The following is a 14,222-nucleotide window of genomic DNA, read 5'->3' on the forward strand; positions in this document are numbered from 1 at the left end:
ATGTCTTAGCTCTGCTAGATCATGCCCCAGTTATTATTTTTTTAAAATTTGGTTTCTAGCAGCATAAAAGAGTTTCTGTTTTCCCGTAGCTTCACCAAGACTTGATATTGTCATACTTTATAAGCACATTTGGTGGGTCTTAAATGGTATCTCATTGTATTTTAATTTGTGTTTGACTGATTACTAATGATGTTGAGCATATTTTATGTGTTTAATAGCTACTCAGTTCTGATTTTTGCCCATTTTTCTATTGAAGTGTTTTACTTCCACTTATTGATACTTAGGCATTCCTCTCTTTTTTTATTGTGAAATATAGTATACAAACAAAATTACATGAAACATTATGTATAATTTAATAAATCATTTCGAGGAAATACTTGTGGAAATACAGCCTATGTTAAGAAATAGACATTTTTAGGACCCCAGAAACTCCACGTATGTCTCAGATCTTTAATTCAATTCCATCTTTTGCCAGAGAAAACCACTATCTTGATTTTTGTGACAGTCTTTTCTTTGCTTTTTGATAGTTTTACCATCTATGTATGCAGTCTAAACAATAAGTTTAATGTGGTCCATTTTGAACTTTATACTGTACATATTCTTTTAGATTTGGCTTCTTTAGATCAACATTGTGATTCTTAGCCTGATCTCATATACTGTCTTGAGGATTTGGGATACATCTTACTTTAATCCTAGAGCTTTGCCTATAACTCAGATCTACATAGAAATTTAAATAAAACTAAAAAAAAAAATACTCACCTAGATTCATTTATGTCTTCCATTTTACCCCAATTTACAAATTTCTCTATGTTAATTCTAGATGAGTCAGGAAATTTCACAAAATTGCTAGCTAGTTGCTATGGTAGCAGATTTATTTTCATTTTATTGCTGCCTTATGTCTGAACATTTTATGTTTGGCATAATCATGAATTAACTTTAATGCACCCATGCTTCATATCTACTATCTCTGAGGCAAGGCCAGTTTTTTATATTCTTTTCTCTTCAATACCAATAGCCTAACATATATCTTAGAAGAACTCTTAGTCTTCTGGATTCATCTATAATATAAAAGCCTAAGTGACCGTAAGACCGAACAATCAGAATGACCGGAACGACCAGTTGACCAGTTGCTATGATGCACACTGATCACCAGGGGGCAGACACTCAATGCAGGAGATTCCCCTGGTGGTCAATGTGCTCCCATAGCCAACCTCCCGCAACCCCTCTACTCGGCCGGCCAACCTCCCACAGTCCCTTCCCCCAGGCCCTGATCGAGGGGTGCTGGCAGGCCAATCTCCCATGGCCAGCCAACCTCCCACAGTCCCTCCCCCCAGCCAGCCAGCCCCCCAATAGGCCTCGATCACCGGCCAGGCCAAGGGGTCCCACCTGTGCATGAATTCGTGTACCAGGCCTCTAGTGGAAATATAATATGAAATAGCCAGATAAGTTATAAATCTTCAGATGCTATGCCTAAGCCATAGTACTTAGTAAACACTAATAATTGGGACCCAAGCTCATTGCCAATTATATATAAACTAGAGGCCCAGTGCACGGAATTTATGCACCAGATTGGGGGGGGGGGTCCCCTCAGCCTGGCCTGCACCCTCTCCAATCCAGGACCCCTCAGGGGATGTCTGACTGCCGGTTTAGGCCCTATCCCGCAGTTGGACATTCCTCTCGCAATCTGGGACTGCTGGCTCCTAACCACTCACCTGCTGCCTGCCTGATCGCCCCTAACCACTCTGCCTGCCTTCATGATTGCCCCTAACCCCTCTGCCTGCCTGCCTGATTTGCCCCTAACCACCTCTGCCTTACCCCCACCACTGTGGCTTTGTCCAGAAGGATGTCTGGAAGACGTCTGGTCTATCTGGTCTAATTAGCATATTACCCTTTTATTAGTACTAGTACAGACTTTTTTTTTAATTACTAGTTTTTACCTAGTTTTCTTGTTCTCTGACTCTCTTTCCTAAAGCACCCTCAGAATTCAATTCAAATTAGTTTAATTCAACCACCAATTACTGAGGGCCTAAGGAATATCCCCTCCTTCAACCATAAAAAAGGAAGAAATAAAAAGAACTAATTTATCCTTTAATGGATTCATAGACCAGGTAAGAAGACATATATATATATATATATATATATATATATATATATATATATAGAGAGAGAGAGAGAGAGAGAGAGAGAGAGAGAGAGAGAGAGAGAGAGAGAAATAATTACCATATAGTATAAGGTCAATAATAAAAGCAAGAACAAGGTGAAAGTCTCTTAGAGGAGAGAGTGATGAACTCTATTAGAGTTCACGTGTTAGGAGAAGATATCACAGAAGAAGGAAGTACCCAACCTGGTTTTTAAAGGATGAATAGAAAATGTCCAACCAAGGGAAACAGGATGGGCAAAAGCCTGGAGATTACAATGAGTTCAATGAACTACATGTGACTCAGTGTTGCTAGAGCTTTAAGTACAAAGCAAAAGAATGAAGAGAGATGAGGCTCCAGAGAAAGGCCAAGGTAAGATCGCAAAGGACATTGAATGGCTTGTCAAGGAGTTTGAACTTTATTCTACAAGCAATAGGAAGCCATTTAAATATGGGGACATAATCACATCTGTTTCAGGAATGTTACCTTCGAGATGTTGTGGAACTTAAGTGGTCAGCTGTGTAGTGGGTATTAGAAATCCAAAGATCCAATTCAGGACTGTTACTAAGGCTCCACTGTGTCAAAGACTGTCTTTTCCTATATTGTCGCCCTCGTGTGCAACCCCAATCTCATGTTGAAGATGGCAGTGTTCACATTCCAGGCAGAAAAGTTAATAGAGACACAGTAAAAAAAGAGTAAAGTGAGGCCCCCAACTGTCTTTCTAAGAAGATCCCCAGAAACTGCCACATGACGCTTCTATCTCCCATTGACCAGAACTTCCTCACCTGCTCACACCTAGCTACGAGGCAAGCAGGGAAGTATAGAAAAAAAAAATGGTGATGGAGGACAACTGGCAGTTTTCTGCCACTGAGAAATAAGATATTGGAAGCAAAGGAGGCCAATAAAAAGACGACTCCAGGCCCAGCAGCGTGGCTCAGTGGTTGAGCATTGACCTGTGAACCAGGAGGTCACGGTTAGATTCCAGGTCAGAGCACCTGCCAGGGTTGTGGGCTCCATCCCCAGCGTGGGGCATGCAGGAGGCAGCCAATCAATGATTCTCTCTCATCCTTGATGTTTCTATCTCTCTCTCCCTCTCCCTTCCTCTCTGAAATCAATTTAAAAGAAAAAAGACTACTGTAGTATTGCAGTGAGATGATGACTGTGGTAAGGCAGTATGCATGAGGGTGGAGAGTGAATTGGGAAGCAGAATGGTTTAGTAGTTTAAAATCTAATGGATGGAGTAATGATTCTTTATTTCTAGCTTAAGTGGCTGAGTAGATAGAAGTATCCCCAAGGGGAATTTATACCATCATAAAACTGATAGGAGGGGGAAAAAAGAAACCAAGAAAAATGTCAAAATAGTATTTTTACTGTATAAAAACCTTTTGCCTCTGACACTTTTCCTTCCCCAGAGTTTCCTCCAAATGTCTGGACTTTACTTAAAAGCCTAAGGGGAGATGCAGTTATCCAAATAACAGGATACTGAGCCTTTTCCTTCTATTCAAGAGAGTGGGATAGGAACACTTCCAGACCTGACTGTCACCAACGAGATGAGTGACTGGGCCTTCATTTCTTCATCTGTAAAACAAGAAAGGTGCACTAGGTGATGTCTAAGGTCTCACCAGATAAAGAATTGTTTGATTCACTAATCAGGCCTATCACCCATGCTAATTATCAGCACAAAGTGAACAACCTTGATCCCTCCAGCCAATGGAAAAAGTAATTGAGGCAATATCTTAAAGTTCAAGTAAACACAATTTCCTGTCTAATTGCTTCATATCCCTTTTCACTTAGCTGTTGGGAACCTAGTTTAGTGTGGTCTGGGGGTATGAAACTTTGCTGAATTTATGAAGTCTCTTATTAAAGTGGAGGGGGTTTTGCCAGATGCATTTCAAGATTACTTTAAAAGGTCTTACTTGGGGGAAAAGGATTACTTTTCTCATTATATACATAAGTCTACATGTGGTAGTTGCAAATATCTCCCTTGAGTTAAGAAGTATTTTCCCTTTCGATTGGTCAAGTACACAGTGTTTCACCTACTACAAAAGTTTAAAATGACCCTTTCATCACAGAGCAAAGCAATGGCGGCAGCATGTGATTTTTGGCAGAAGGAACACTTTGGAATTGCTAATTTCCTATTTCCAAATTCAGCTGAAGATTGTAGCCTGAGTCCATAGTGCTTTGCAAGTTTTAACAAGCAGGACCCAGTGACACTGCCAGGTTGTGTAAAATGCCAATGCATCTAAAGCAGCAGGGCGTTCGCTGAGGATGAGCCTTTTGGAAGGCATGTTCAAATCCAAGACCCCGAATGCCTTACAGAGACAGAAAAGCGTCCACAGGACACAATTGGTAGACTCAGGTGTTTGCTTTGGCCTGCGACTCTCTTCTCATCTCCACTGTGTTCTGTGCCAACTGGCAGCTGTCCTCAAGGTCAGATTCTTTTTAAAAACTCAGCAACTTAAACGAGAACCAGTAATGCTTTCAGCAGGTATGATCCATTTCACTTGGAAAGGATTTCAACTAGTATTTCTTTTGATACAAAAAGTTTGGAAATTTGATATAAATGTTATATTTTAGAACTCATATCCAGCACCAAGTTTGCCTTCCTCAGCCAAAGAAAATATCCCTTACTGAATAAGTATTCAATCCCAGTCTACAATGAAAACACATTTTCTAGGTGACCAAAACAAATGCAAATAAGGCTATGATGATATAATCAACTTTGAAGCAAGTCACAGTTTTATTTTTCTCAGTTTCCCAATAATCTTCAATGCTGTCAGTTGATTTTTTTAATTAATCATTTTTTGCATTTGACAAACAGACCTTTTAAAGAGAAAGAAACTATAAATATGTTATGCATATTAAATAGCTAGATACCTGTCTACCTATATCTATCTACCTGTCAGTCTGTCTGTCTCTTTCTCTGTGTAAACTGGCAGCTTAATTCCTACAGTTTCTCAGGCGCAAATCCCTGGAGCCATTTTGTTTGCTCTCCTTCTCTTAAATACTTCATATCTAATCTACCAGTGAATTCTCCCAGCATCTCCTTCAGAATATATCCAGAATCTGACAGTGTCTCATCACCTCCATTGCTACCCACAGTGGTACCATCAACTTTCCCTCAATGATGGAAATGGTACCCTCCTCTCCAAAGTGGCCTTAAAACAGAAGTTAGATCCGTCCCTCAGCTCAGGGCCCTCCGATGAGTTTCCTTCTTTCAGAGTAAAACCACCATCCTCCCCACAACCTGTCAGACCCTGGGACCTTGGTACAGGAAAGGGCACAGAGCTTCTATGACCTTGTTGAGTGTGCCGCTGTTCCCAAATCTCCACGTGTTCACCAACGTGTAATCTCTCTGTACCCTGTTTTTCTGGATTTTATGGTGACTTCATTTCATAGGCATGGTTGATTGTCTCATTGGCCCTTGGTGATTGAGCTCAATCTCCAACCTCTCTCCCCTTCCCAGAGATGGAGGGGATGGGGAAGGAGAGGGAGAAGAAGAGTGACTGTAAGTTCCAACCAGCTAATCATAGGGTTGGCTCTGGCCCCATCCTTTGGTTACCTAAGGACTTTCCCAAGGTCACCTCATTAACATAAAAAAAGACACCTTTACTGTAATCTTTACTTTCAAGATTCCATGGGTTTTAGGAGCTCTGTGCCAGAATCAGGGATAAAGACCAAATATGTATTTCTTATTGTAAGTCATATTACACCTCCCTCCTCTCTGGGCCTTCATTTCTTCATCTACAAATTTGAATAATTATAGTTCATACTTCATACGATTGCTGTGAGGATCACATGAATTAAGGTATGAAAAGTACTTTAACCACTGGTTGGCCTAGGAACAAATTCTAGAAAGCTAACATAAGCAAGAAGCCCTTTTGAAAGTCATACATTTTAAAAAGAGGGATATTGCTTCTTCTGTTCCCTATTGGAGAAACTCAGGAGAAATTCTCCAAGCATTTTTCCTTGCACCATCTGCATCAGAGTCAGTAAGATTCTTGCTTAAAAAGCAGATTCCTGGACCCTGCCCCGGACTTCCTGAAAAAGCAGCCCAGGAAAATCTCATTCCTAACAAGTGCCCATGTGATTCTTTCATACTTTAGGATTTGAGAACCACCACTGTAAATTTGTTAACTTTTTTCAACATCCTAAGTACTCCCATTGACCTAGCCTCCCTAACTGGAACTTACGTATAACTGGATAATTTCAAGAATAGATACCAGAGAATCTCAGTAGCCATTTACGTTCTAAGGGTTGCAATTAATGGAACTGCACATGTAGCAAGTTTTAGCTTTTAAAAATCACAACAGAGAGGCTCTCCCATTGGTGCCTTCTGGGGCTACTTTGGTTCGTGTATCTCCTGGAGGAGGGGCCTGTCTATAATTTAATCCTGATTTAGGACCCTTCCAATAGTTTCTAAGACCTACTTTTAAGTCTTCAGGTGATGCTGCATTTATATATAGCATCTTTTTCAGCTCTGAGTTTGGAGAAATTCCAAAGTCTATATAGATTCCCAAGAGGTAAACCCAAAGTCAACGAAGCTTAGTTCAAAGCACAAAGAGGACAAGAAACTTGAACCTCTGTGCCAACAATACTCGTGTCTTTGCCAAAACTTTTAATTTATAGGACCCATGCTCAGATAGGGAACAGGAGCAAGGATCCCCAAGAAATCTTTCAGAATTATGCCGATTTTCCTTTGGTTTATACTTGTTTCCTACTGATGCTGACAGTGAGATTATTCCTAATTTTAGAATCTTCTAAGTTAGTGTTTGGTGTGACATTTTTAGGTTTCTGAGCAAGCTTGTCATTTGGCATCATTTCTCTAAGGTAAGTTTTGTCTTTGCGTGCAATTTACTAAAGAACAGGTGTGAAAATAAGAGCTGGTTTAATGTAATTGTTAAATTATAGAATGGTAAGTTTGGAAGTAAACTTTACATGTCAACTGGCCATCCCCTGTTGACACAAATACATAGGCTGGGCTATTTAGATCTGCAAACTATGTGAAGCACATGGTACCCGGTAAAGGGAGGAAACCTCACCAAGCTCTTGCCTGGAATTCTCCTTTTGCCCCTCTAGCATCCTTGTGAGATCCTGACAATACATATGGAGCTACCATATAATCGTTTTTTGTTTTTTTTCTCAATAAGGAAACACTTCATACTTCCTGGCTTCAAATGGATGAGGAGGGATAGAAGTTGATTGAGAGAAAGAAGTCATGGGGGGAAGTAAATATATTTTCTAACCTAGATTTAACCCTTTATAATATTGACTAGAGGCCCGGTGCATGAAATTCGTGCATGGGGAGGAGGTGTCCCTCAGCCCAGCCTGCACCCTCTCCAATCTGGGACCCCTCGAGGGATGTCTGACCGGGATTGGGTCTAAACGGGCAGTCAGACATCCCTCTCACAATCCCTCTCACAATCGCTTCTGCCGGCCAGCCTGATCATCCCTCTCACAATCGCTCTCACAATCGCTTCTGCCTGCCAGCCTGATCACCCCGTAACCACTCCCCTGCCAGCCTGATTGATATCTAACTGCTCCCTGCCAGCCTGTTTGCCCCTAACTGCCTTCCCCTGCAGGCCTGGTCACCCCTAACTGCCCTCCCCTGCAGGCCTGGTCACCCCTAACTGCCCTCCCCTTCAGGCTTGATCGCCCACAACTGCCCTCCCTTGCAGGCCTGTTCCCTCCCAACGGCCCTCCCCTGCAGAGCATCTTGTGGTGGCCATCTTGTGTCCACATGGGGGGAGGATCTTTGACCACATGGGGGCAGCCATCTTGTGTGTTGGAGTGATGGTCAATCTGCATATTACTCTTTTATTAGATAGGATAGAGGCCTGGTGCATGGATGGGGGCCAGCTGGTTTGCCCTGAAGGGTGTCCCGGATCAGGGTGGGGGTTCCCTTGGGGTGTGAGGCGGCCTGGGCCAGGGGCCTGTGGTGGTTTGCAGGCCGGCCACGCCCCCTGACGACCCAAGTGGAGGCCCTGGTGTTTGGGATTTATTTATCTTCTACAATTGAAACTTTGTAGCCTGGAGTGGAGTGAAGCCTTCTGCTCACTCTGTGGCAGCAGCCATTTCTGTTGGGATTTATTTATCTTCTATAATTGAAACTTTGTAGCCTTAAGCAGAGGCCAAAGCAGGCCAGGGCTGGGAAAAACTTGGCTTCCTCCATCGCCGGGGGCAACCCTAGCCTCCTGCTGTCTCCAGCTCTGTGGCTGCCGCCATTTTTGTTGGGATTAATTTATCTTCTATAACTGAAACTTTGTAGCCTGAAGCAGAGGCCTGGGCTGGCCAGGGTGTGCGGAAATCTTGGCTTCCTCCATTGCCGGGGAAACCCTAGCCTCCCTCCTGCTCTCTCCGTGGCCACAGCCATTTTGGTTGGGTTAATTTGCATACTCGCTCCTGATTGGCTAATGGGCATGGCTGGTGGGTGTAGCGGAGTGATGGTTAATTTGCATATTACTCTTTTATTAGATAGGATTATTCTTATCTGTCAATTTTCCAAGTTAGAATTAGATGCCTAGGATAATAGAATTTAATCAAAAGGGTGATGTATTTGGAATAATTTTTATTTTCTTGGCTTTATTACTAAATTTTGTGACAGAAGTATTCAACTTCTATTTGTCTCAGACTCACTTTTTCTAGTCATAGTGGCTTCAGAGTCAGAGAAATAAAATAACTGTGATTACATTACCAGTCTTGACAGTTGACCTAACAACTGCATTATCTAGTTGATTCTCATATTTTATTGGCAAAAGAGATGCCTTCATTGAAAAATGGATTCAGATGTTTTAAAACCAGATGCTTTAGGATAAAACAACAGCAGTTTCTGTTTTGACAAATAAAGAGCTGTCTTGGGCCTTTAATAATGTAATCAATACTCAAAGGGAGATATATGAGAGCACAGAGGGAAAGAAGTGAAAAGAAGAAATGAAGGTGGTCATGACTACAAAATTGAGATGACACATGATCTGAACCTTTAAGGATAAGTGGGATTTTACTAGTGGTAAAAAAGGCAGGACATTGTAGGCAGAGAAAACAACTATATTAAACAAAGGCTGCCTATGAGGTGGGGAAGAGTCAACAATGACCAAAGCACTTGGCTTGAGAGTAACTCTATTGGGTTTACTTTAGATGGTACAGGCAAATAGAGGTAGTATCTCCAGTATGTTTGGAAAGTGAGCAAGATAATGATCTTGGTTTTGTACATAGTACGTCATGCAGAATACCCAGATGGAGAAGTTAAAGAATCAGTTGTAAATACAGATGACTAACAGTATCTACTCTATGCCATACAGATATGGATATGGATTATATATATGAACTAGAGACCCAGTGCATGAATTCATGAATGGGTGGGGTCCGGCCAGCCCACCCCGACTCGGGCTGATCAGGCAAGGCCGGCCAGAGGGAAGGGGGTCGATTGGGAGCGGGGCCTGCCAGGGGGAGGGGCCCCGGGCGATTGGCCGGCTGGCCCAACCCCTGGTCGAACTCCTGGTTGAACTCCCAGTGGAACTCCTGGTTGAGGGGACAATTGCTAATTAGCCTTTTATTATATAGGATTATATGGAATACATGTGTACACACACACACACACACACACACACACTTACTTGACAGACAACTCATAGCCTAAGGAGGCAACACTTTGAAAAATAATTACTCATCCTTTAGGAGAACAGTTTGGTCTAGTTTTATGGTTTGAGTAAACTTATAGATGCATATTATCATTTATAAGTATCAGAATGTATTTAAAAACTGAGTTTGGCTTATTTGGATATTTCATTGTGCTGATAAGTCCAAGATTAGGTCTTGATTGCCTTATAGGTGACTTTTATCTATAAGTATTCCTGAGACAGGTCTTTTGAAGCGTGTTTTTATTATTCTGCTTTAGTGAATTCCAATATGGTATGCTGTTGTATATAGTAACAGACCACACATAACACTTCACTATTGACTGGGCAAATGACAACTGGGGAATTAATTAGTATTGGTGCATCCTCTGAATTGGCTTTAGCTTACCCTAATGGTAGTAAATCTGCATATCAATGAGCAGTATAGTATTAAACAGCTCCCTCATTTATATGATTTTTTTGCATTCAACAGATTCACATATACAAGTGATATCTTGTGTGATTAGTATCTCAAGTCACACTGAGGCATATTCTATTTCTATTCAGTTACCTGAAGCTACTGTGAGTAGTTTGTTTTCGGAACATTCTCACCTACCAGTATCACTGATTTTCCAATCTTCAAGTACCTACATCCTCTAACTCTGCTTGCCCAAAGGCCAACACTGCAGTATTTCATTCAAACCTGCCCTTTACATGCATTCAGATCACCTTTTCTGCTCCTCTCTGATGTCATTTAAACTCCCATTTAAGTCAACACTACATTTGAAGGATTTAGGTTTATTCGTAGTAGTATAATACTACCAAGGTGTGTGTGTGTGTCCATGTGTGTGCACACACATAAACGTGTGTGCCCCATAATGTAAAATATCTGCTTGCATGAATGGCCTGCCTCCTGCTGTGCTCTGTGAGATGGAGAAAGGGAGACAATCAAGCAGGTGAACGACCGGGCAGGTGAACAAAGCAAGAAGCCTCTCAGACAACTGTAGTCACAGCACTAGTAGGTAGGAGTCAATACATTGGGACTAGAGAATGTGTTCTCACCATCTCCTCTCCAACCCCAGATATCCTCCCACCATGAGCTTGGTAAGACTGGATGAGACCAGCATAGACATGAAATGCCCCACCCTCTCAGCATCTATTTTCTGAATGCAGGGGTACTTCATGACTGCTCTCTGGAAGAGAGCCACTATTGGCCCTGGTCAAAATGTCAAAGAAAGAGAGGTTTTGTCCTAGCCAGTTTGGCTCAATCGATAGTGCATCAATCTGCAGACTAAAGGGTCCTGGGTTTGATTACGGTCAAGGGCACATGGTTGGGTTGCAGGCTAAATCCCTAGTGTGGGGCATGCAGGAGGCAGCTGATCAATGATTCTCTCTCATCATTGATGTTTCTGACTCTCTCTCTCCCTTTCTCTCTGAAATCAATAAAAATATTTTTAAAATTTTTTTAAAAAGAAAGGTTTGTTTTTACTTTCTCTCTCCCTCAATGAGTTATTTGTAGACCTTCTTCATATTTATGGAAACAACATATTGTATTAAGTCAAAGACAATATTTTTTCACCTCTGAAATTGGGATGTATTGATAGTGTTGTAATTTAACCTCATTATTAATGAACTAGAGGCCCAGTGCATGAATTCGTACACCGGTGGGGTCTGGCGGGCCCGGCCCCAATCGGTGTGCATTGGGGCCCGGCCTGTCAGGAGGAGGAGATGGTGGGAGGTTGGCCAGTCGGCCCACCCTGATCAGGGTCCAATCAGGGCCAGGTTGGCTAGGGAGAGGGGCCGCGGGTGATTGGCTGGCAGGCCCCACCCCAAAATGGGGTGGGGGGAGATCAGGGGTCAGTGGCTGGGGGAGGGGCCATGGGAGGTTGGCTGGACAGCCCCACCCCCAATTGGTGTGTGGGGGGGCGATCAGCGGCAGAGCTGGCTGGGGGGAGGGGCTGCAGGCCGACTGGGATAGTGGGGTACCATCAGGGGCGGGGCCCCCATGGGGAGGGGCTGTGGGTAGTGGGCTAGCCAGCCCTGCCCCCGAATGGGGTGGGGTGGGTCGATCAGGGGCCAGTGGCCTGGGGGGAGGGGCCAAGGGTGGTTGGCCAGCTGGCCCTGCCCCTGATCAGAGTGGGGGGGCCGATTGGGGGCAGAGTTGGCTGGGGGGAGGGGCTGTGGGTCGATCAGGATGGTTGGGGCCCATCTGGGGTGGGCTGCAGGCAGTTGGCCGGCCGGCCCTGCCCCTGATCAGGGTGGGGGGGCCTATTTGTGGTGGGGCCAGCTGGGGGAGGGGTTGTGGGCCAATCAGGATGGTGGGGGCCCATTGGGGGTGGGGCTGGCCAGGGGAAGGGTCACACAGAGGAGGAGCGTTGGCCAGCCACCCCACCCTCAATCGGGGTGGGAGAGGCCAATCAGGGACAGGGCTGACTGGGGGGAGGGGCTGTGGGAGGTTGGCCGGCTGGCCCCACCCCTAGAACGAGCTGTTTCACTGGCTGCAGTGGGCATAATACCAACTGGTCATTCTGGTCATTACGGTGTTCTGGTCGCTGGCTTTTTATATATATAGATGGGGAAGGAGTAAAGAAAAGGCAAAATATTATAGTCATTTGTGCAGCTTTGCCAGGAAGGTGCAATTTAGACACATGCCCAGTAAAGTCTGGGTAACATAGGGAAGGTACTTGCTTGTTAATCACACCTGGGAAGAGGTCATTGTCCAGAATAGGCATGGCCCCTGCAAGCCCAGGAAAATTCGAGATACTTAAGCTCCTAAACAAAGGAGTTTGCTCTCTTGCTGGCTTGTGCACTTATTCTCTTGCTCTCTTGACTCCTGGCTTGTAGAGCTCTCACACTCCTGCATTTTCCCACACACACTGGACTAATGGACTACAACTAGTGCTGGGGCTGACCAGCAGCCCCTGAACGATGGATGAACAGATTGCTCTGACACAGTTTCACTGTGGGGGAGAGGGCTAAGGGACAGCCAGGCTGAAGAAGCCAGGCAGCCTTGATTGCCTGCCTCATTAGGCTTTTATTGGAATTTTTATCTTTAGATACAATCAGTAGGGTGAGTAATCTTAGGAGGACACATGTGTTTACATTGTCCGCTAGGCAAGGGCATGCAGGGATTCAGCATAAGGATTCCAGTAAACACCCGGGGTCTGCATATGCACATAGACTTGTTTGGAAAGGTCAAGGAATAATTAGGGGCGCCGCCTTTGACATTCCCCTACGTCTTCCCTAAGTCAGAATTCTGATAAACAGGGCAGGTGGCCTTCCACACACTTCCCTTTTATCAGAATGTCCTCCTTACAAATTTTCCAACCAAATCGCGTGAGCTCCCCAACAAACTAGCCTGATGCTCCATGGGACCCAGCTCCACCGTGGAACAGAAACTCTGGACACTGGCTCTGCTTTTAGCTTTATTGAATCCCCAGCTGCACATCTCCCAGGACTGGATTAAGGGAAACGGGACTTTGGAAACCCAAGGATGTAATTCCATGCAAATAAAATTCACTCATCCTCCCATGTGAGTCTCAGGAAATTCTTTTTCTTGAGATATGGTAACGACTCGACCCCCAGCATCTAGTGAGAAAATGGATCTCCCACTTTCACCAATAACATCCTATCTAATAAAGAGGGAATATGCTAATTGACCGTCATGCCCTCATAAAGATGGTGGCGCCCACAGCCAATAAGGAGGGAATATGCTAATTGACTGCCACGCCCTCAAAGATGGCAGCGCCCACAACAACAAGATGGCAACACCCAGTCCCCGCTGGGGCGGCAGGTGCACAGCACAGCTGGGCCTGCCCCCAGGCGGGTCCAGTCGCTCTGTGCGCCTGCCTCCAGACTCCCCCAGTCCCCTTAGCCCCCCAGACACCCAGGGCCGGCCCGAGGCAAAGGGAAGTATCAGATGTCGGCTGCCCAGCTGCCTAGGGCCGGCCCGAGGTGCAGGCAAGCCTTGGATGGAGGCTGCCCAGCCACCCAGGGCCGCCCAAGGCTCAGGTAACCAGGGCCAGCTCAGGCTTGCGCTGCCAGCAGTGGCAGCAGCAGAAGTGTGATGGGAGCGTTGCCTTCCCCTGATCGCCAGGTCGCCTCCCACCCCTGAGGGCTCCCGGACTGTGAGAGGGGGCAGGCTGGGCTGAGGGACCCCCTCCAGTGCATGAATTTTCATGCACCGGGCCTCTAGTTATCATATAATTAAATGGCATCCTATGACCTTGGTATTGCCTGCACTGAATTTCTTATATAAGCATTTACTTCTGACAGTTCCCTAGGGACACTACCGAACTGAGAATGCTTTAAATTAAATTCCCTTCCTGAGGTTTTTGCATAATGCTGGTGGTGTGAATTGAGACATCATATCTATGTGGGTCATGGCTGCGGTTCACCATCTCAGGGGAGATTTTTCTTTTCTTTCTCCTCCCAGTGTAAAGGTTGACAAACGCAAGTTGTCGCTTGGGGA

The 14,222-nt window shown here is 44.6% G+C and overlaps 1 protein-coding gene across 1 annotated transcript in view; it reads left to right on the top strand.

Annotated features, from left to right (window-relative positions):
* Window positions 1-4,406: 4,406 nt before the first annotated feature.
* LMNTD1 (lamin tail domain containing 1) overlaps window positions 4,407-14,222 on the top strand; it is a gene marked incomplete at its 5' end in the record, with an annotated part of 44,373 nt that continues 34,557 nt past the window's right edge. Inside the window, one exon of the mRNA XM_080660235.1 lies at window positions 4,407-4,626. Within this exon, the coding sequence (XP_080516361.1) occupies window positions 4,407-4,626 (220 nt within the window). The remainder of the gene's footprint in view (window positions 4,627-14,222) is intronic.

The sequence above is a fragment of the Plecotus auritus genome (genome assembly GCF_963455305.1).
Source record: "Plecotus auritus genome assembly, chromosome: 3".
Classification (NCBI taxonomy): Eukaryota; Metazoa; Chordata; class Mammalia; order Chiroptera; family Vespertilionidae; genus Plecotus; species Plecotus auritus.